This window comes from Clinocottus analis, unplaced genomic scaffold, assembly GCF_023055335.1.
Source record: "Clinocottus analis isolate CAN_PGR_092001 unplaced genomic scaffold, fCliAna1.0.p SCAF_17, whole genome shotgun sequence".
Classification (NCBI taxonomy): domain Eukaryota; kingdom Metazoa; phylum Chordata; class Actinopteri; order Perciformes; family Cottidae; genus Clinocottus; species Clinocottus analis.
This window is the reverse complement of record NW_027175898.1, coordinates 12,644,906-12,668,704: the sequence shown is the minus strand read 5'-3', so window position 1 is coordinate 12,668,704 and position 23,799 is coordinate 12,644,906. Positions and strand designations below refer to the sequence as shown.

The window sequence follows — 23,799 nt, the reverse complement described above, 5'->3', positions numbered from 1 at the left end:
AAAAGAACCTCGAGAGCGACTTCTGGGTGTAATCATCACACCGCAGAAGGTTCTTTGTAGAACGTCTCATAGCGGGATTCGAGTGGAAGTTTTCACAGACGGTTCTAGGTACAACCCTTTATGTTGGGCTCTAGGTCGAACCCTCTGAAAGGGCTCCACCGGGGTGTTGTGAAGGTTCCTCTAGGAACCAAAAAAGCGGTCCTTTCGGACTCAGAGAGCACGGCGGACTGTAATCACAAACTGCAGGCGACAGGACCGAGCTCCCACTTCAAGGAGGATGAGCGACGATACAGATGATGGATGGCGCTTCCCGTCAACCCTTCCTGAGAGCCCCCGCTCTCTGGGGTTTTGTCGGCGATTGCTCTTAGAAAATAGGTCGCGCTCACCTTGACATTGCCTCCTATCAGGTCAGGTGGCTCGTCGTCCGTCTCCAGGGCGACGTTGATGGTGGCGAAAGGCCGGCTGGCCATCTGTTGCATCTCCCTCAGCAGTTGCTAGGGAGAAGGAGGAAGAAGAAGAGTGCGAAGGTCAGCGACGGATAAACACGGACTGTTCGTTGTCGACCTGCACAGCGGGCCTTTTCATCTGTAGTTATAGAGCAGACGGTATTACAACGCGTTGTTTTTAATGGACTAGTTCACACACAACTTGAAATCTAGGAGGCAACCATGGAAGAAGAGGACAAAAGAGAAAAATACTGCGTTGTAGGTTCAACTCATCCCTTTGACAGTAGAGATTGAGATGCGATCAATTAATGGTAAGAATGTAAATACATTCATTGATGCAGCTTTAAGCGTCAAAAGTGGAAGCCATCATTATCCAGGGTGACTCTCGATGAGGCTTGTCATGAATCTGGCAACCCAAAGATAGCGTATAACTAATCTGTAAAATATAAGTAAATTATACAGTAACTTTTGAATGAGCCCAGACTAGCAATGTCGAAACTGTTAGCCTTGGACCATAATGTTGGAGCTCGCAGAGGTGCAGTTAATAATAGCTTCTATACTTCCTGTTTTATAAGCACATTGTTTCGCTTTCTTAGTCGTCAGATGAAACATACAGTGGAGTGAAAAGTATTTATCAGTATTTCTCTGTTAAATATTTTGGTGCAGAATAAAGTAAAGTGCTATTTTAAAGTGTAACAGAGTAAATGTACAATAAACATAGCTTCTCCAACGCTGCAAAGCGGAGGAGTCTCATTCTAATCTGATTTATATCATGGACCTTGGCCAGAAGAAGAGGAGGGAGGTGATTATGAGAGGAGGGGAGAAGGAACATGAGCTGAGGAGAGAAAGCCCCGGAATAAGGAGAATTAGAAGAGAACTGGGAGAGGGGAGGAGGAGGATCGTAATGAGGTGAACGATGAAGAGGGAGAGGAGACAATGAGGGAAGTGAAGGCGGACGTAAGCCACAGAGACCAGATTAAACAAGGCATGTGTGTCGTCGGCTGTCAACGCAGCCAAAGGGCTATAAATAGAGACCCGGCGTCAATTGTCGAGATCCGAAAGTACGCGGCACACCCATCGAAACGAAAACACCTGCAACCTTCGCACAAGCAAGAAGAAACTCGGAATCAAACGTGTTGGAGAAAAAAATAAAAAAATAAAAAAATTGATCGGTTGTGTGAAATTGCATCTCAGAGCGCTTCCGCGCATGAAGGAAGTGACGATGGAGAGGGATGCGGTGGATGTGCGAGGAGCGTTTAGGTGGAGACAAGCGTCAAAAGGAGCTTGACCCGATCCGTTGGCCTCTGTCTCATTAGAGCAAGTTTTTTGGCAGAGAAAAGGGCAGCAGTGTGATTCGACATGAAAGCACTGTAGAAATCACACATAGCTTTTGTGTGTCGATGCATGTTCACGAGGAGGGTTTGGGGTGTCAGGGCTCGCTCACGACCTCCCGGTCGACGCCTCAACAGCTTGTTATCATTCTGCTGAGTGTTTTCATTCTTTGCCTTTTTCTCTCTCAATTAAATGCCGTATAATAATATGAAGGGTTACAAAAATAGCTTGAGAGAAAGTCTCTTTCTCTTTACAGCAAAAAAGAAAAAGAGTCTACATTTAATGTCCCGGGCTCTCTTTGTGGAGTGAGCCAGCTCATTAAATTGCTGCATGTCTGTTGGTTGTGCGCCTGTAGCCAAATCTTCCAACGCTCCTCTCTCTTGTAACAGCTGGGCGAGGAGGAGATGAACCTTTAGTTTCCCTGAGCCACTACTAAAAAGGAATGATTTTGCATAGAGGGAATGTGCTAATTCACATTCTTGCCGACTAATAAATGAGGTCGATGCCATTTTTAATGTCCATTAAAAACGAGGCTACAGCCAGTGGCTGGTTACCTTAGCAATAAAGACCCGAAATATGGGGGAAGCTGCTAGCCCGACTTTGCATATCAGTATACCAGCTTACCAGCATTGCTAGAGCTCACTTTAACATGTTGCAAACCTTTTTTGTATTTGAGATGTTGTTTGATCAGGAGACAACAAAAAAGATAAACTTGGAGTCTTGCCATTACTGTGAGGCTAGCTGTTTTCCTCCGTTATCAGTCTTTATGCTAAGCTAACGTCGTATTCATATTGAATCGACAAAAATGGGAGCAGTGAACAGTCGGAAATATTTGAAGCATGGGCTCAACAGGCCATCCAGCCTCTATATTTGGTGGCTAAAATAGATTTTTGGTAGCCCAAACGTGTAAAAACTATTTATTTCAGCAATTTAACACACTTTAACTCGGCCTTAATCCTTGGTGACTATCTTGTTATCCAACTCTTGGCAGCTAAGCAAATCTTCCTGTCACATTTAAAGTATAACAACGACTCATTTGTCATATTTGGTAATTACAGCTTCTCAACTACGAGTATAACCTTTATTTTACTTAATTTCATGGTTGTTGTTTTTTTGACAGTTCACAAGAATAGCGGAGCAAGTTTTTCAGACATTACTTGTAATTGGGACGGCAATCATTATTCCTGACATTTATGTACCAAAGGATGAATCCATTAATCACATTGGCAGATGAATCGGTAAATTATTCATACTGCGGCCACTTTAATGTCATCTGATAGAAGATGGTGCATAACCCACTTGGATTCTGCCTGAATTAATATTACGATGTCTTAGTGAGTTAATTAGCACATTTGCAAGTTAATAAAACATGAAGCTGCTTAATAAAACAAAACAGAATTAGAACTTATTGTGGAGGCGATTAAGAAAAGACAAACTACATCCAGACACTATAAACACAAAACAATGCGGTGCGTAATAGTAGAACAATAGCGACCGTGAAGTACGAGTGAATCCAAGCACAAAGCCTCATTACCACGCACACGAATATATAAACAGGCATGAAGCATCCGACGGGCCCGGTCCAGCGCCTCGCCGCCGTGCACTCTCTTTTCCTCCGCCATAGCAGTCAAAACGCGTGGTGACAAATGAACACGCAAATGAGCAACTCATTGTGCAGAGTCCCCGATTTGTCATGATTAGACATCCCACTGTGCGACGCATCCGAGAGCCAAAATATGTAGCCTTTGTGAGCGCGATGACTGCTGGGTGTGCAGCAACACAGCACCCTGGGGACTCTGCCATCTTGCACTGGAGTCTGCCATCGACACAAATTACTACTTATTAACACTAACTCTGGTTAAGTACTAATAAATTCTGTAGCTTTCTGGCCGAGCAACCAAAGACCGCCTCCTCTCCGAGGTAAGATCACGAACTTATGTTCATAACGACGGAAATAACTTATCGCGACTTCATTCATATTGAATGCAAGCAGAAGAAGAAGAAGAAGTGCGAATCTGCATGCAGACAACAACCTTTTTCATAAATCGGAGCTCCTAGATAAGCACCGAGCAACAGAATTGATTTAGTGGATGAAGAGCAGATGGAGGAGCATCTGAATGTTGCGGTAAACAAACTTTGAAGATTCAGTCCACCTCCCTCAGCATCTCTGCAAACCGCCGGGTCTGTTGTCTAACGCGGCGCTAACCTTTGTTTAAACAGTGACACCCGGCTGAAATCATGTGCAGCTGGAGCGGGCCTGCTCGCAATAAAACAATTATTTCCACTGGAAGTGTCCACAGTTGATAGTTTGTGTTTTCTGAACAATAATCTTGTCCGAGAGGAGTTTCTCGAAGGCGTTCGTAGTTCTGCAAGTTTCATCGAGCCGAATTTAAAACATTTTATTTTTTATGGACAATTAGACTGAAACATAAACCCGGAAAGCTACACTTATTAAAGGGAGAGAGACATGTTTTAATGTCTTTCAAGACAATTTAATCCGTCTCTTGGTAGAATTTGATTTTATTTGTTTTTACAAACACGTTCAGTAATTTCCCGACTTGGGGACTTGGGGACAGCACAACAAGCTGTAAACATAAAATCTTATTATTATTACTCCATAAAAGTTGTTCGCTAACGTGTTGGCCGTGGGTTGCCTATTGCACATCTTGCAGAGCCATAGCAACATTACCATTTATTTTATTTAGAATTGCGTTTCTGTGCACTTGAAAATGGCCAAAATTCACTTCCCTCTTTTTGCGTTGGTCTCCACCATCTCCTGAGGGAAACATCTGGCCTTTTTTGTTGCTGCTAAATGCTCCTCTATGTTCAATCTGAAATGCAACGCCTCAAAAGGGAAGATAAAAAAAATGGTTGGACTACGAGACATAATTAGCAAAACTCAATTTCTTTCTCCCCCTCTCTTTAATTTTGTTTCTCCTCTAACAAAAACAACCTCCCCTATGGCTCCACTAAATTGGCATAAATACTTACAGGAGCGCTACAGGACAGACTGCCCTGCACCGTCGCTACGAAACGCACCCCGCGACATTAGATCCAACAATCGTTATTACGTTTTGTTGGTTTGTTTTGGAGCGTCATATCACCCAACGTTTGAAGTTCTGTCTCGTCTCGTCTGTCCCGACGAGCGTGCCCGAATAGAAAAATAGAATAACAATAACGCCAAATAATGTAATCTAGTTATGACTTTCACACGTAAAATAACTGCCTGCTGCTACTGGAAATGAGTTTCTGAGTCTGAAGCAAAGAAAACATTGGAAGTCTGTAACTTAACATCAGCAGGGGTCCTGTATCCAGAGGCCACAGCCTAACAAAGAGATAAACTACAACACAGGTAAAAGGGTGAATGAACACGCAGTCAACAGGTCTTTTTTTAGCAAAGCGTTGGCGCTCATCCGGTTTTCCTATGATAACATTTTACCCTCAAAAGCACCTTCTGAGGTCTGGGAACACGGCCACGTGACCACAATGGAGTCCATCATGGCAACAAACACGATCAAACAGGAACTCAACAAACATGTTGCGACATCACCAGAATTAAAAACTGAGGTTTGTGATTGAGTTGCTCATGTGGTCGACAGGACTGCCGGCCAGAATCTTACCCAGGATACAAAATTTAAAAAAAAAAAGTCCAGAAGAATGAATTAGCAAAAACGCACTGGACACAAAGTTCTGCCATAGTTTTGTCATGAGTGATACGTCTTCAAAATAAAGTGCTGAAATCTACAATTTACAGTCCCGCCCCGAATCACGACACTGAGCGGTTGGTCAGAGGTTTCACGCCGGAGAGGACGGGTGAAGACAGAAAGAGACCGCACCGCCACCATCAAGTTACGGCGGCGTGAGAACTCTGAGCACAGCCGCCTTGGACCGAATCCTACGGAAGATACAATTTGCACAAATCTCATTAGGCCGTGCTGCGAGTAGGCAGCTGCTGTACAGCGAACACTCAGCGCTCCAGAGATAACCAGAAGCCAGAGAGAGGAGCTACAGTGCAAGTCGCCTACTTCTTAAATTGGCTCTTAGTTTTTTTGCAGGGTAGTATATGTGTGTGTGTGTGTGTGTGTGTGAGTGAATATCTGGCTGTGGCAGAGCTAACTGTGCATAAATAAACCTAATTATGGTGTGCATGGAGACGGGTGTGTACACACACACACACACACACACACACACACACACACACACACACAGGCAGGTAGTTTTGAGATACCTGCACATGAGCAGTCACGTACGTGTGTGTGTACATTTTCATAAATGCTAATGCGGATTCACACAGAGAGTGGAATTTAAATTGGAAAATGGCTCGCGCTAATGTGCCTGCAGGTGAAGTTAGCATGTTTGAATAAAGTGCACATAATACAGACATGAATACATAAACAGTGATATGCAACAGCATGAGTGTGAACACACAAGAACTAAAACAATTTATATATATATAGAAATAAGTAAATGTAATGCATGCCTTGATTTCAGCTTTGTACATTTCTTTTCCATTAATATAATGATCGCCTGTGGGGAGATCATGTGTTTGTGTGTGTGTGTGTGTGTGTGTGTGTGTGTGTCCACAGAAAATCCTGTTTACTGCTGGAGCGCCTGATATTTATTGTGTATATGACTGTATACTCAAGGACCTCTGTTCTTTGCAGTGATTCGCAAATAATAAAACAAACATTTATTGAATTTTTTATCCCTTTATTGAGTGCGGACTCCTCACTCTCCTCTTAACTGTTCAGTCGGGGCTGCAAGTAATCAATAACGGCTTCAGGAGCAAAAGGGCATTTGTATCAATCGGTGAGGCTAAAAACAAGCCTTACTGATGATTTGCTGCTCATTTTAGCCTTTTGTCGTCCGTAAAAAATAAGTTTGGTTTCATTTTGAACCGCTAAAAAAATAGACGCGAACATGCAGTGCCTGATAGGATGGGTGCTGGATCAAAGAAACATCCGGCGAATTGAAGCAGATTGATCGGCACGTCAAGTGGCCATTAGACAACGGATTCGTTTCAATACATATTTAACCGGAGCATTTGCAGATTAATTTCATACTCCACATGCGATACACTAAAGTTAGGCACAATACAAGATTAATACATTACTGTTTTGTTTTGTTTGTTAAGTGAGATTAAACTTTTCTTGGTTTTTGAATTGTTGGTCAGACATAATAAGCAATTTGAAGATGTCATCTCGGACTGTGGGAACTTCATTACAGTTTAAACAATTGCTTGCTTAAACATAAATTGTTATTTTGACCACTTGGAGCTTGCGCAATAAGCTGCAAACACAACATTGTCTCAGTATCGCGGACTGTAATAAAGCTTACTTACACACTCATGTAATGGATGCCGTAGTCAGTCCCCTGTAAGGGTAATTGCTTCACTATTGTCACCAGCAAGCCGTTAACTTTGCTTGTCAGTGTTTGTGGGTCACGTATACTGGGATGATCAGAGCTTTTTTTCACTGAAAGCAGCTTCTCTTTTTTCTTGATGCTGCTGCTGAGAGCAGTGAGACCGAACCCAAAACAGTGGAAGTTGCAGAGCCAAACAAAGGAAATGCATAAATATTTACACAGTATATTGATCAATAATGATAAAAAAAAAAAATCGTAAAAATTGGTTGCATCCATTAGATGAAATGTGTGGATTTAGAGGTGCTCGCATTGCCTCTCCCACGTACGCAGTCACACAAAGCGTCGGAGGGAATTGTGTGCGAGCGCTCTCAAAGTGAGCAGCCGTGTGCTAAAGAGATGGAGTGCGTCAGCAGAGCGCACCGAGGGGAGGGAGGGTGAGGGGGAAAAGCGAGAAGGAGCAAGATACAGGAGAGAAACAGAAGAGGAGGAAAATGAGACACAAAAGAAAGAGGGAGGATGTTGGAGAGGGACGAGTGATAACAAAAAAAGCGAAGGGGGGCGGAGGGGGGTGCAGAGAAAGAAATGGGAGCAGAGAGAAAGACAAAGGCGTTCAAAGAGTTGGCCCCTGGGAAGAGGGGCTGGAGTGCCGGATCGCCCGTGCGTACACTGCACAAACACAAACACACACACACAAACGTGCACAGCTACCAGCGCACATGGCTGTACATACACACACGCACACATATACACACACAAAACCCACTCCATCAAGTCGTTTATTTATTGATGCGTCTTTTTCTCTTTTTTTTTTAAAAGAGAAGAAAATGCTGTCTGTGGAAAAGCTCTCAATCATCCTTCAGCATCACTGAAGGAAACTGGAGTGAGTATCATGGGGGGAGAGAGGAAGGAGAGAGTATCATGAAGGGAGAGAGGAAGGAGAGGAAATCTTTGCCTGTGACGCGAGCAGCTCGCTGCTTCCCCCTCGCTTCATCTCTCCATCTCTCCGGCGGTGAGGTGGCCGCACGCTGTGAATGCTGACAAGAGAGAAGGCTTTGATCCTCCCTCACTCTCGACGTCTTCTTTGTCTCTCTTCCTTTCTTTTCCAGCGCCGTCCCATGACCCAACACTCCCCTCCCCCGTTTCTCACCGCCGGCCTCCCGCGCACCTCCGTCCCCTCTCGTCCTCCCTTCTCCGCCTGAGCCCGTCAATCTCGTGCACGCGCCGCACACACCTCGCCGACTGCGCCGCCGTCGCCACCGCCGCCACCGCCGCCACCGCACGGCGCTGATCAATACTCCATCAAAAAGTGAGCGGACCATCAACAAAGCGAAAGGAGACACGGAAAAATGAAAAGTAAAGAAACTTCAGAAAGCTCGGGATGAGATGAAGGTGTGTTAGGAACAATACAAAAAACAACAAGCTAAAAATGAAGCAATAACTGGCACGATTCACTCGAGGAGCGTTTCATCAATCCCCGCGGTGAGCTCTCACGTTGGTCTTTGTTCAAAGATGAAAACTCTGAGGTGTTATGTTGGATTGGATCACTCGGAGAGGCCCAGATGCCTTAAAATGTGAGTGATCTGTGGCAACGTTTGTGTGGGAATGGGAGCCCCTCCCACCCCCCCCCACAAAAAAGAAATAGAAAAGATTACAAGTAGACAGAATCCCAGCTCCTCTTAAGTGTCAAGAGATGTAGAAAATGAATCATTCAGTCAGCCTCCTGCTGGATGACATGGAGGTGCTGTTGAACCATTTGGTTTCTGATATTCCCTGATAGCCACTAACGCTTGAAGCACACCTGGAACGGCTCTCCGGCTTGTTTCTGCTTTGTCTGCCAGTGAGATCTAAAATATGAACAATCAAATCAGCCCACTACGCTGAAGCTGCAATCGTGACAATCCAGAGTTTCAGGTCAAGAGGCCTGAGCTGGGAGACATTTGGTAGAAAGTAGTTTTACGTCATTCAATCTTAATGTAACTATCTTGGCTTTAAAAATGTCGACAATGACGTCAGGATTAGCAAAGAGCCCTCGTCACTCGCATGTTATTCGTTATTTTGTTTTGACTCGCATCATAAGACACAAGCTGCCGTCTCCAGATGCCAATTCTTCAGCACAGTTTGTGACTCGGTGTGCATCGATCCATCGACCCGGATCCTTCCATCAATTCAATGATCGACGATCTAATATCATCGATGCAAAGTGGGAAAAAAAAGATACATGTATGTGCGGAAAAAAGATACATGTAGATAAGAAGTACAAGTTCTTATGGTGTAAAATGGGGCTGTGATATCGTCCAACATCAATCGCAGGAACTTAAATTGAATCAAAATGAAATTATTATCGTGGGAAAACTTGTGCGATATCAGTAAATATGTTATTGTTGTCCAAAGAAGCCGACATGAAATCCTTTTGTGAAGAAACCTGTGACTTTCACAACACATAATGTGAGAAGGTTAAGCAGCGCGAGCGTCAGTGTGAGACTCGGCCCTCGGTGTTGCCATGGATATCCTTTGATAACGCACAGATCAAAAGAGAAAAAAGGAACTCCATCTTGTGCCGACGTTAACCTCCAACACATCATAGGTCTTCTGAGTGTGAACAAATCTGCAATAGTGGGCAGTTGTTTGACTTCAGAGTGACAGGAGAGGAGGAGTGAGGCGGTCCAGAGGTTAAAACAAAGGGTGAACCGTGATGGAGGTGATGAGACGGCAGCCGGAAGATGAAATGAAGGAAAAAAAGAGAAGAAAAGTCAAGAAAGTGAGATCAAACAGAATCCAAAAGGAGCAGGCGTTTGACAAGAGGTTGTGGGCTTATCATAAACCCCGCACCAGAGCCATGATGGAAGGGTGGAGGGGTGCAGTTGCAAGGCCGAATGGGGGTCACCCACAGTGCACTGGGGTTAGGACCATAAGCCAGCCTGTACATCGGGAGCAATAAGACACTGGCGCTGATCCAAGCTCTAATTATATGCACCGTCTCCGTGGATTTAAGATTAGCAGGGTTTAGGAGCATCTTGGGAACTCTGAGAGACAAAGACGCCACGTGTTCACACACACACACACACACACGGCGAAAGATCACCCGCGCACACATAAAAAGGTGCAATGACACGAGCGCAAACGCTGGGACAAGAAGACGTGAAGAGCGGCAACAACGCGATGCAACCAAGCGATACGCACGAGCACAGACGAGCAGCGAGGCAGCGGGCTCGCTGCCGTTAAACCGCGGATTAAATTACACTGGTTTACTGCTAACCATCACGGTGTAAAATAAAGTTTTACTGACAACGCTATCCGGCAGCTTTCAGTAAAATATGTTGTCAGGACATCGGCATTAATGCTTTCTGCGCACCATGTCATCATGTAATCTCGTGAAACGTAGCGTTGGTGAGAAACAAGAATAAAAGGAGAAACATAAATATATATTAGAGATGACTTATGAGCTGTTCGAGCTACAAACAGCTTGTAATAGATCATTAAAACTACTTATGAAAAGACTTTTATTTGCCAATCATGTGTGTGCCTTTATGAAAAAAACACAATTAATGACAAGGAAAAAAAGATCACATTTTGAATATTGGATGGTTTACACTGTTTTTTTTTTTTTTGGACGATGGCAAAAAAAAAAAAAAAAAAAGCCTGGAGCCTTGTGGACCAGCTGCTATAATCCAAACAACAAAGGGACCTTTCCTGATAAAACCCTATTTGTTGTGGACTCAGAAGGAATGGCGCTGCTCGGCTAACACTGTTGCAGAGGCAGCCGGGCTGCCGGTGCTGCAGAGGCCCCCCGATACTTTTTCATCACGTTTTGATGAATCCGCATCCTGTCAGGTCCCGAGGAGACTCTTGTTAGCTCCACGATGCGGCGGGAACCATTAACAAGGCCTCCTCTCTGCGGAGGATGCATGCGCTACCCAAAGACTCCCAGCCTCCCGTGCGAGTGACCTTCACCGCTGCCTCCTGCTCGCTCTCCATCGCTCTCTCTCTCGTCATCTCATCTCCTCGCTCCTTACCTTTCACTCCAGGATTGATCACCTCAGAAGTAAGCCTTTTGTTCTGCGCGGCGGTGCAGCGAGTGCTGACCTCAGGAGAGACGAGGCGATAGAAGGCGGCACTCGTGGAATCTTAAAGCGTCGCTCCGGTTAATCTACAGGGGCTTCACCGCGCTATGAAGAACACAGTTGACGTTGCTGCCTCCGCACACAGGAAGCAGTTTTTTTTCCATTCATGTCTGCATTCCTTAGTCCATTTGAGTAATGATCTGGAGTCGAGGCAACACCGATAGCGTCCGTTTTTGGCAAAGTCATCGTGTGCCAGCTCGCATGGAGCGCATAGATCTTTCCCCGATACAGATACCTGGGAACCGATACAGAGTCCTGATCAGGTACCAGTGTTTAGTTCAAAGCCTGTATGCCTCACTGTGCGGAAGAGGGTGCCGTCATTCTTTTATGTGCAACGTCAGGATAGACATCAACATTTTTTTCCCCAAATAAATTCATATATAGATCCAAATTGAATAAATGATCTCTAAATAAATCGCACACTAGCAACATAGCGCAAACATCTTCAAACTTAACGGTTAACCTTTATAATGCAGCAAGACATGTATTTAAAACTTCAACAGGAATCAATATTCCAGTGTATAATGTGTAGTTTATAGATATAGATTTGAATAGATCGGCCCCATTTTCACGATACCCAATCCAGCTATTTGAGTCGGCATCGGCCTGCTACTGGTATCTGTGCATCTCCACAGCTCACTGATAAAAAAACAATTGCTACTCCAATATTTTATTGACTTAAGCCCTTAAACGTACGATTCCCCGCTCAGTTTTTTGTCTTGCATCATTTAAAAGCTGCTTTAGACTCATATGGTCGGATCAGCATTGGTTTCAAGGGAGAATTTCGCTGTTCAATCATCTCCAAACTGCAGCACAGACTTTCATTAGCTTTGCTTTAAAATCATAATTTTTTTTACGGCTTAATGCCGTTTCGGGGGAACTGCAGAAAATTAGGTGCAGTATTGTTTTTTTATGGCCGAGTTATGAGCAAATGGAATAAGAGGATTTAATGAAATGTTTCTCTAAATGGAGTGAAAGTGTAATAAAATTTGATCCTGTGATAATACATTTCCTGATGATGTAATACATCATTACATTATAAGGACTATGAGTTCTCCAGTGATCCTAATATGTCTGGAGAGGTTATTGTATTAGCTGCTAATTGACAACATTAGCATGTTTTATTACTACAGCTCTGGCCCATTTAAAAAGCAGCACAGATTCCTATGTCATCAGCACACCAAGAAAACGCCGCGGTCACCGCTGCAGGGGGAGCGCGGTGGCCGGGCCTCTCGAACAATACGCCGCAGAAGTGCACTGCCGGTGGGGCGAGCGGCGCGTGAGCCGACAGCTCAGAGCGGGTAAGTGTGACGGACGGTGGCGTGAGGGGCGGCGGAGAGCGAGCAGACAAGTGTGCCGACTGGGGTCACCTTGACCGATCCATCACTCCACCTCCTGCGGGGAGGGAGACTGTATAGGACAAGGGGGCGAGAGAGAGATGACTGGTTTCTTCCCACTTAATAGCACTCTGCAGTGGGGGAGATAAGGTGAGGGCTCTCCTGTGGTGTGGATGCAGCCACAGCTGTATCGGTGGCAGGCGGCAAACCTCCGGTTCTGCCGAGTGAAGCCAAGTGATCTAGTTTTTATGCGAAAATGACTACTTCTCACTAGATTTATTCCCTCAGTGAACATTGTAAACATGAGTTTATGTGGTCTAAATCTCTCCTTTCAAGTCTTCCATAAAGCAGAGTATGCTTCAGGGCGGGCTTACTGTGATTGACAGGTCCATGCTGCTACCAGAGACGTATAACAGTGTCTCTACTTTACTCCTCCGCAGACCAAATATGGTCACTTCCGTTCACTGTTTGCAAAAAGCCAAAAGGGAGACGGACAAATTGTCAAACTCAAGGCAATCTACAACCCACTGGGCGACATCACTTCCTGTATAGAGTCGATGGTCCTGATATAAGAGGCGAACCGTTTCTTTCCTCAACTTGTTAAAGAAAAACTTGTTAAAGGAAGGTAGAAAGTCTTTGACTCCATTTTGGAGACTGCGAGAAGACAAACGAACCACCCTTACAGCAAAATAAGCTATTAAATGAAAGTAAATTCATCACCTGCGTATATCTTACCCCACATTCTCCCCAGAGAGCCACGTGGCGCTCTGTTGCGCAGTCAATCACGATGAAAAGTTCAGTTTGCTTGTGTTTGTGTTTCGGGAAGAGGAAAGAGCAGCGGGGGAGATAATATCTGCATTTTGTTCACACGCGGAGCAAAAAAAAAAAAAAAGAAGACATTTCTTAACCCACAAGTGACAGTTACAAAGTAGTTAATAAAGTGCTGGCGATGTCTCCAACAGCGAGGAGTGTCCCAAATTCTTTAAATTTCATAAAAGCAATGATGCACTTCTGCAGCGCGGTCCCAGCGCAGCACACGATGCCGCTGAGCCTCAACAGCGACCACGGCCTCAAAAAATTTGCCTCCAAGGCCACAATTATTCTTACCGAGTGCAGGTTGAACCCATTTTCAAGGGTGCACAACAGGAACACTGATCCACCTTCGGCTTCGGACAGCATTACAACATTTCTTTCAAGGGACCAAGAATATCACGCTGTCTGGATTCATAAGGATCTTATAGGTTTGCTTTATTTATTCATCAAGTAGCCTTGAATGAGGAGAATGGTTTTATGAGCCTCATTTGGTGAAGTTTACCTCGACATTTGGGAAATGTATCTGATTGGGAGGAATGCTAAAATTTGCAGAATGTATTACCCGAGAAGCAACTGTTGATTTTGCATGACTTCTTTCTCAAGTTTTGCAGAAATGCAGAAGAATTCTGATACAAAAATATAACTTTCTCGCAACAAGAGGAGTCAAAATGAACAAACAAGAAAACACATGCGGCTTCTAATTGAACCAAAACACTGGAGGGAAACCAACTGAACACAGAAATGCCTTCAACAATATCACAAACCAAGCCAACGTGCTTATAGGTACGGTGAGGATGGAGGTCCTCCAGCTCACCTCTGATATCTGCTCCTGACCCTCCAGCAGTGGCATCAGAATACGTGTTTTGTTGGATTTTAAACCGTTTTTTCCTACACTATATTATTTATTTTACTCCTGTTCAATCCGGGCAGATGATACAAACTTAGCTAATTATTCAAAATTAGTGTTTGCCCCCGGGCCGTGTTAGTCCAGAGCAGAGGAGGCTAAAAGTGAAGGCTTAGCCGGATCAAACGCCGCTCTGCTCGGGGTTTTGCTGGAGTCTAATCAAACATTAAACATTATTTCAAAAGGGTTACAAAAGGGCACTGTTAAAGCCCACTGCAAATGATCAAATATTAAGTTAAAACAAATACAAATAATCTGTAAGTAGGTCTTTTTTGCTGAGGATCGAGCTCTTTGCTACACTCATGGACATCAGTGGGTAAAATAAGTATTTTTCTTACGTAAAAGATTTGTTTTGTTTACAGATTTTAGAACATTAAACGGGTACATTGATGTTTCATTTCTTATTTTATTTTTGGTGTTTTTGTAATACTTATTCATATTGCCATGTCCATTTCTTACTTTCATCTGTCCAGCTTTTGTGTCCATATCGCTAGCTGTTATTTCTATTACACTGCATTATGGGTCAACCTCATGTCCATCCATTGTTGCCCAATGAAGTTGATTACGATGTAAAATAATTACGTTTGCAACGTTTCAAAGTACAGAAGTCACTTAACGAACCCACGGCAAAATCAGTAAACATTGAGTTTGTTGCACGCGGGACACAAACTGGTCTCCGGGGTCAGAGTCTGTTTGTTTGACTCGTTCATGCTCCACTCTACTTTCTCGTTCTTTACAGTACGTCAGTTGCTCTGATCGTCTAATAATGACACACGGTTGGGTTTGCTCTGGAGTTAGTTGAAAAGCCTTGTGCGTCTCATACAGACGGGAGCCTGGAGCCTCTTGGTTGGACGCCAAGCAGCATTGCCGTCATGTGTTATTGTCTGATATGTTAGATGTCTGTCCATATGTCTCTGATCTCCCACTGCCCTTCTTTGCTCAATGTTTGGCGAGGCTGCCTTCTGTTTTCACGGCCGTAAACTGTGAACGACCCTCCCGTTGGATTTTAGAACAGCAAAGTCCCTGGGTATTGTTAATTAATGATCTTTATAATCTATCTTTTAATCTAACCTCATTACATTCCGGTCTTTGGCATTTCAATTATTTCCCTGTGTTATTGTCATTATTTTTATCATTTAATTGTATTGTTTTAATTGTTTTATTCATTGTTATGTTGCATGTGGTGCTGCTGACACTGTTTATCGAGCATTTCTACCAATGCCACTCCCACTGACCCCGGTCGTTTGGGAATGCAGCGAGGTTTTAAATAGCCGCAATGAATCCATCAGTGCTGATATTGTTTGTTTTTTATGATTCAGACTCCACTACAAGTCATTTGCCTCTATTTTGGCAGCAGTTTGTTGACTGTTCTCTTTCGGGGAGATATGGTAGCTGGCAGAAAAATTCCCCATTTCTAGCACTTGGCGGTCGCGACTCGTGGACGACTTTTTCCCCCCCGCTCTCTGCCGAATTTCAGTTTGTTAATGTCGGTCATCTTTTTGACCCATTTGGAACAGAGAACAAAAACATGTGGCGTGTCGAGTTGCGGCCCTGTGTATCAAACTGCTACCAGGGGAAGCATCCAGACATTCACTCTCTGGATTGTGATGTCGAAACACTCCTGGCAAGCAGAAGTGGAGAGGCACAGAGCCGCGGCGTATCCCCACTACTCCAAAATTATAATGTATGACAGAGCATCGTGGAGAAGAGCTCGGTGAGGGCGTAACAGCTGCAAAGGAAAGGTGGAAAGATTGTTTTTTTTTGCCTTTCTTCCCCGCTCATGTGTGAACTGCATTCACAGCCAGCCATCTGCTTCTGGGACCGGAGCGCTCGGGTTCAGGAGCCGCCCCGCTGGTTGAGAGGGTCCTCCTCATCATCATCGTTTCGGATGATTCTGGAAACTAATTTGATGTGGAGCTCCAGTGTGCGTGCTCAGTGATATCTTCATTGTATTCCAGCACTGTGCTCATTCAGAGGACGCCGGTGCCAATCTCTCCCACTCTACTGCGCTTTTCACACCGAACCATCTGCTGTAAACCTCGCTGCTAGTGTGTGTGTGTGTGTGTGTGTGTGTGTGTGTGTGTGTGTGTGTGTGTGTGTGCGTGCACGGGGGAGGGTGTAAGTAAAGTCTGTGGATGTTTCATGCGTGTTTATGAGAGGAATTGTTAGAGAAGGATTCTGAGAAAGAGAGACCGTGGGACTGATTATGACGATGTCATTCATTACCAACTTTGCTGCCCATCATCGTGTTTTGTATCATACAAGGATGCAAACACTAGTGCGGTGGAAAACAGAGAGCATGCACTCATACAACGGTGTGACGAAGGTGCTTTATGCCAAAATCTATTCCACAAGGATGTGGAGCACAGCCAGCAAATGGGGGAAACGTTGCCAGATACAAATATTTTGGCTGTAAAGACTCAGATTTAGAGGCCTCTGGCACATTGTAATGCCACTGTTCCATCATGAACACTGATCCTAATCGCATCTTAATGCATATGTGAACAAGCCTGCCTGCCTGCAGTATCTGTTGTGAAACGAAGAGAAATAAGCCTCTAGTGCGTTTTAGCCCACACGGTTTCTTAGTATTCAGGACTGTGCCGAACTCTTGTAATTAAGAGTCTTTAGTCTTTATTTATTATTTATCTATTGACACCCTGACTGTAAGGTTCAGAAAACTGAAATGCACTCTTCGTTGACACGAATAGACGAGGCTATTTTAAGAGGAAACACGGTCTTAATCCCAGGTCACATCTCGCCTTTGTATTGGTTTTAAATTACAGTATTTCATTTGCGTCCACTGGTGTTTTTTTCCTGGAACAGCCCATCTAATGAGGACGTCCCCTGTCTGCGCAATCACTGCGATTTCCTAATGTCTTTTGTCATCAATTATTTGGCTAATGTGTAAAGACCCCTCTCTACTCGGCAGGCCGGGCACACCTCTCCATCATCGTGCTCGCTTTGTTTTGAAGCTTCAACAACTTGTTAATCAAAACTACTTTATCAGAATCTCATTCATCTAACCTTTTCCGTTTTAAGAATACATCATGAAGTATTAATTCTTACATAACTCTGTAGAACTGTAGTACAATGCTTCATCTTGGTCAGTGCACTGTATTGAAGGTGTGGTGTGTGTGTGTGTGGGGGAAGTAGACGAGGGGAGGAGTATGCCGTGTTTATGAGCGCGAGCAGCCGGGAGCCGGCGGGATTGCTGAAAAGCAGCGGAAAGGGGTCAGCGGTGGCACGAGGTCGGAGGTCACGCAGTTGTCTCCATCAAACGGAGGTGGGAAAGGATGGGGGCAGACAGGAGAGGGCGGCGCGAGGCCGAGGAGGCTCCGTGACACGGGCCCCCGCCCAAAAACAGACGGTCAGCAGTTTGCGGTGGCAGAGGGCGCGGACACAAGGACGAAGCCGCGGAGCCGGCGGAGAACTTTATAGAAGTTCTAATTCCTTCCGAAACCCACTGTACCGGATTTTAAATTGGCCACTAGTGTAAAGGGGAATTTATCCGCCAGGACTGTATGTACTGTACACTACAAAGCATTTAATGAACACAAAGTGTGGCAACACAAGAAAAAGTGAACCCCAAGAAATGAAATCACCTCTTTAATATAAGGTACTTGATTTGGTAATAAAAGGCCACGGTTTTTGTTCCTCATTACCTCCAAAACTGAGGCCGCCGTTCTCCGATTCTTCCCTCTAGTATGGTAAGGGAGTTACTGCCCAAAAGCGACAGAGTGCAAGTATCTCGGGGTGTCGGGGTGTGAGATGAAGCGCGAGACGGACAGGCGGTTTCCTTGGTAATGCTGTAGGTGTTGCACCAGATCATTGCTGTGAAGAAGAAATGAGCTCTTGATTCACCAGTCGTACAGATCTGCGTTCTACGGGTCGTGACTGAAAAAATGAGATTGTGTGAAGCCCGAGCGAGCGGGGGTGAGGGGCTCAGACGTACGGAGGGAGCTCGGAGGAGAGCCGACCGCTCCTTCGCCGGTAGAAAGTGGTCGGCTGAGATGGTTCGGACATGTGATCAGGAATGCCTCCTGGACGCCTCCCTGGAGAGGCTTTCAAGACACGTCCGAACGGTAAGAGGCCTCGGGGCAGACCCAGAACACGCCGGAGCGATAACGTATCTCCTCTGGCCTGAGAACGCCTCCGGGGGCTCCCAAGAAAGTTCGGATAAACGTTGCTGGGGCGTAATTACTTGAAGACCAGCAAGGCCCAAATCGAATCGGTCACTTCAACAATCCACCTCAAACTCCTGCGACGGTACATATATTGTGTTTTCTTGTTCATGGCGAACCGTTTGTATGATCGACAACACATACAAAGCTTTTTTTTCCACAGGTGCTGCTCCGGTTTGACTCTCTTCTCTCAGATCTTTCTTCTGATCTGCTCCCGTTGTTCAGAAACTTTTATGTACCAACTGTACACTATCCCTCACAGAGTCATCAAAGGGAGAAGAAGTGAAACGGTGGCCGTTGGCTCCCGGCAGGGGAGTGTGTGTGTGTGTGTGTGTGTGTGTGTGTGTGTGTGTGTTTATGTGTGTGTGTTTTCAGAGAAAGAGAGGACTTTTCACATCACTTCATTAACAAAACACAACCTGAGCTATAAAACATTTGCTTAGAGGAATAAAAAAAAAAAAGCTCCGTCTACACATCACAGGCCATTGAGCAGCTTTCCACTCATTTTATGACATAATAGCAGGTATTTCTAACGGGGGCTCAGGCCTTGACACCCCGGTTGACATTCATATTTATAGTGGAGAGGAGGAGGTGGAGGAGGAGGAGGAGGAGGAGGAGGGGGCAGCGTAATGGGGTAATAAATATGTGAGGGTATCTGGAGAAGTTTATGCCGCCTCCCCTCCCGGCCTCCGGTGAAGTGTAAAGAAATCTACAGCTCCGTTAATCATGTGGAAACGCCGCGACGAACGATCACAGACATTATCACATTCTGCATTTTTTGTCAATACCTCGGGGCGCAATACACGTCTGATGCATGTCAAGTTATGTGTGATGCACGTCCGTGTTAGGGCGACGATGGATGTCGGGTAAATACGCCTGCTGTCGGCGTGGGGGGGGGGGGGGGGGGATTTTTGTGGCGGTACAATAGGAGAGGAGGGTCTCACCATTAAGAGCCACGGCAGAGGAATACAAAGGGACACTGTGAAAACTGACAATGAATATGAAAGACTTGCAGTGTTTGTTTTTACTGCCTCATTATGAATCAATACGTATGACTCAACTCTCACACAGGTACTGAAAATTCAGTCTGGCCGGTAGAACCTCTTTCTTTTAGGGCCACAATGGAGTCGAGTGAAACAAGACTTTCTGTGCCGGAGGCGTTAAAGCGGTGCCATTATTACAGTATTTTTGCATCATGATATATTTCCCTGCCACAGGACGCTCTGCTCTAATTAACTGGCTTGCTCATCTCCATTCCCAAAAAACGTACTTTTATAAATCGAGTCTGTTGCAAGGCTGGCTGAGATGTGACTGAAACAAGGAGTTGTTGGCTGCCGATAAGAGAAAACTCTGCTCTTACCTTTCATGACTCTTGCCCTGAGAATGACATGCCACCTGAAACCTACTGCACTCAAATGCCCCCCCCCCCCCCCCTCTCGCAGGAACAATCAACCAGCAGTGACAGAGCGTAAATTATTTTTGGACTGGGCTGCCGTGGTCGAGGTCTGTCTTTTGCCATCTGGCGGCTTCAAGCTCCTTCAAAGGAACTGCCATGTCTCAAAGGAAGGCTTTGATTAGGAATCAGACAGGACAGAAACACACACACGCACACACACAATCCTGGACACTTTGAAAACACACTTTAACCAGCGCACCGGGCAACAGGTGGGCTGTGGGTTGGTCCAAAACAAAAAAACTCCACCGGTCTCAGCAGGTGTTAACCTGCTACCGCAGAGAGGGGAACCTTGTACACGTTCCTGATCTGCCAATACGCGAGTGGAAAAATGAATTTTGGCGGATAGCACCATGAAGAATCAGGAGAACAAAAGGTGCAAACACAGAGGCGACCTCAAGCAGCTTGTGCTCCACAGCGTTAACAGTATGTTCGTATTCGGTACACAAAGTAACATATTGATCAGAGTGCTGGTGTTTATCCTCTCAACCACATTGTGCACCTCATGAACATGAACACACTTGTCCTCCCTTTTCAGTGTCCGTCAAAGTCAAAGAAATTGGCTATTCTTTGTCCTGACATCTTAATTTTTGACATGTAGTTTTCTTGGATTCATCACTTTGTAGGATAATTGAAAAAAGGCACGATGTTCTTGTATGTTTCAGTTGTACACTGCTGTGCGTTGCGCAACTGATGCGACAAAAATGCGACATTAATGTACTGGCAGTAAATGAAAAAACTGAAAAGGGCCAATCAAAAGGAGAAGCTTCACTGAAGTAAATAAATTACTTCTGGGTTTTAAAATGAAAAGGTGCATGTTAAGCATGTAAAAGACGGTGAGGTGGTTTTTAAGTGTTCATTTGATGTCTGCGTTTTCATTGTTTACTCTTGTGTGGTTCTCATTTTCACAGACGATTATCTACAAAGCCTTCCTGTCTGCTGTTTCAGATGTTAAAGTTATAGTGAGGAACTTTCAACCGATTATGAAACGGTCTCATTTTAATACTGCGACCTCAATTTGACATTCCTTGGTAAACAAAACCATCAACAAGAAGATGGGCTATTGTTTTATACAGTTACTCTTTAAGCTCGTCACCTGAATTACACATGAAATGTAGACAAAATCCGGCAGCATCCAGATGACCGTGAAGAGACTCAGGTCCGGCTTAGCTTCAGCCTTCCACCTGCAATCTGACGCTCCAGTGGAAAGAGGAGAGCTAAGCAGCGGCGTCGTCTCCTCTGGCCAAGAAGCAGAGCTTCTTCTCACTGGAGTTACAAGTAAATACGAGTTCTTCATAGTCGCTTCAATGTAATAACGTTACAGTATATTATATATATATATATATATTTTTGAACTGCTTTATTTCAGGAAAGCGGTTTTGGCCTGTGGTCAGTAAAAAAAAAATAAAAAAAAATATCCTGCCTTTCTTTAAAAGAGCTCATACTGACATTTACATTTGAGGGCTTAAGCTAACACTGTTATCCAGAGCTACTTACAATGACTGTGACAACACAATAGGCTTAAACTCCTTACAGTCCGATGACAAGCAGCCAGCGAGTAAGAAGTATGAGGATCAGGGCCACCGGCTCAAAATCCTGTGACCCTGCAATGCCCCAAATAAGATGTGCTGGCCGCTGCTGACTCACTGCCCAAGCGAGGTGCGTGTGGGCATAATTAGTTGTAAATGTGTGTCACTGTGCAGCTGATGCAAGCCCCGAGTAACAAGGGGTGGGAATCGACGCCTGGAGGGACGGTGCCTAAAAAGCACAGAGCGGTCGCGGTGTCAGAGACGAAGACGCCTGCGACGAGAGAGTCGACCTCGTTGGGGGGAAAAAAACCAACACGTGATTAGCTTCCTGTTTGCCGAAAAAATTATGCATCAGGATGAAAGCGGGTCTGCCGCATGTAACCATGTGCCTCCGCATGAGTAGGACACGGTAATTATAACCAACGCTGAAACAAGAAATGGTTCCTACACAGTGTCTCTGGCACAGTTGCACGCTTTTTTTTGTATTTGTTTCCGTCTTCCATGATTTGAAATGTTTGGTTGGTGTTGTGTCTCCTCTACTTAAAATACTCACAATGCATCACATCACTCTCAGTTGCAAACAACTTCATGTGCGAGAAATTCAAAAGTTCAAAATCATATTTGTATGTATTTTGGAGCCGAAACACAATGATTTTCAATTTGTTTAAAAAGTTATGAGGACATTTCGCAGTAGACAGTAAACTTTCCACAGAGCAGTGTGTGTGTGTGTGTGTATGTGTGTGTGTGTGTGTGCGGACGAGGGATGCCAAAAGCAAAAGTATTTCGAAAGGAATCGCAGCCCAAATTCAACTTGACATCTGTGATAGGAGCCGCTCATCATATAACTAATATTGTCAGTGAAACACACACACACACACACACACACACACACACACACACACACACTTCTAGTTCCTTCATCATCACTTCTGCATTTGAAAATAAATCTAAATGGCATTAAAATTGATTTTGGTTTTAGTGATTTGAGAGGACCAAAACAGAAAATGCATGTTGACTTCAAGAATGAAAAAAAACCCAAATATAGCTGCAAGCGGCCATTCCAGGTCCAACACTCAATTGGAAAAAATGAATAATATGTCAGAAGCGTGAGACCGATCACAACAGAATGCTGCCTTTCAAGTGATGCTTACTCACGGTCCCGCTGGTCATTTTTCTTGGCATTTTTGGGAAAATGCTTAATTAAAAACTATACGGCGAGTTTGGCGACAGACTTGCATCAGGCTCATGCGCGTGCTTACGCCACCTAGTGGGCGGTTTATCATCGTCATGAAACAAATCCTTCGAGCTTTCTGATGATTTGGCGAATCATTTAAAGTGGGATTTGAGTTATGCCACACATGTTTTTTTGTTGTGGGGGGATTTATAGCGCTCCCTGGTGGCTGGTTTGAATGAAACCTTGAGGTGTGTTTCAGGTGTGGACACTTCCTGTAAGTTATGTGACGATGGTCTAGTTATGTGCAGAGCCACGTCCTTTTTTTTCCTTTTCCTTTTTAAAGTCGCACTTTGGATAAGCTTGGTCCTATAATGATGCAGACATTTTTTGAGATGTCAAAAGTGGGTTTTGAAGAGCTCCGGCTATGAAGGATAGAGACGTCCCACGGAGCATCATTATTAGGACTCCCCTCGGAGACGGCTCTCTCTTTAGTCCCAAAGCTGTAGTTCTTTTGTACACGTTTATGTGTGATGTTTTGGCTTTGGTGGGAAAAATAAAAAAAATGACTTGCATCATCTCACTCTGAGCTGATGTGCTTTAGTGTTGCAAAAGTTCTGATATATGAAGGCATGAGGTTAAACCAAGTTAAAGAAAGCACTCGTGCATGAAAACGCATACACCACTCCACATGGTTGGAGAATTACACCAATTATTTCAGCCCATAAATCTATATGTCCACAGCGTAAAACTCCCAAAGCCCTCCTCGTGGATATTAAACATATTTATTAAGTGATTATTTATACTTTCAGATAAAAAATGTGCATCACGGGATGGCAGAACTAACTTCAAGAAGTTATTCGATCAGAAAACGCTCGACATCACTGGAGTGTGTTGCACAATGTGAAGCCCACAAACAGCCAGCTGCTTTGAAAGGCATCTTTTTTTTTTTTAAATGGACAAAAATAGTCAAATAAAAAATCATTCATGTTCTTTAAATGTCCTTGAATTAATTGTGCGTATGACAAATGTCAGGAAATGTTTGTTTTTTCTTCCATATTTTAGAAAAACTCCATCCTCCATTTAAAGTTCAATTAAAAATGAACCTTTTGCAATAAACCCATGAAATTCTGCAGCGGTCGGCACAG

The 23,799-nt window shown here is 44.5% G+C and overlaps 1 protein-coding gene across 3 annotated transcripts in view; it reads right to left on the bottom strand.

Moving 5' to 3' along the window:
* atrn (attractin) overlaps nt 1–23,799 on the bottom strand; it is a 128,316-nt gene that overhangs the window by 22,858 nt on the left and 81,659 nt on the right. For all 3 annotated transcript variants that reach the window (XM_068579800.1, XM_068579801.1, XM_068579802.1), the window contains exon 27: nt 387–494. In XM_068579800.1, the coding sequence (XP_068435901.1) occupies nt 387–494 (108 nt within the window). The remainder of the gene's footprint in view (nt 1–386; nt 495–23,799) is intronic.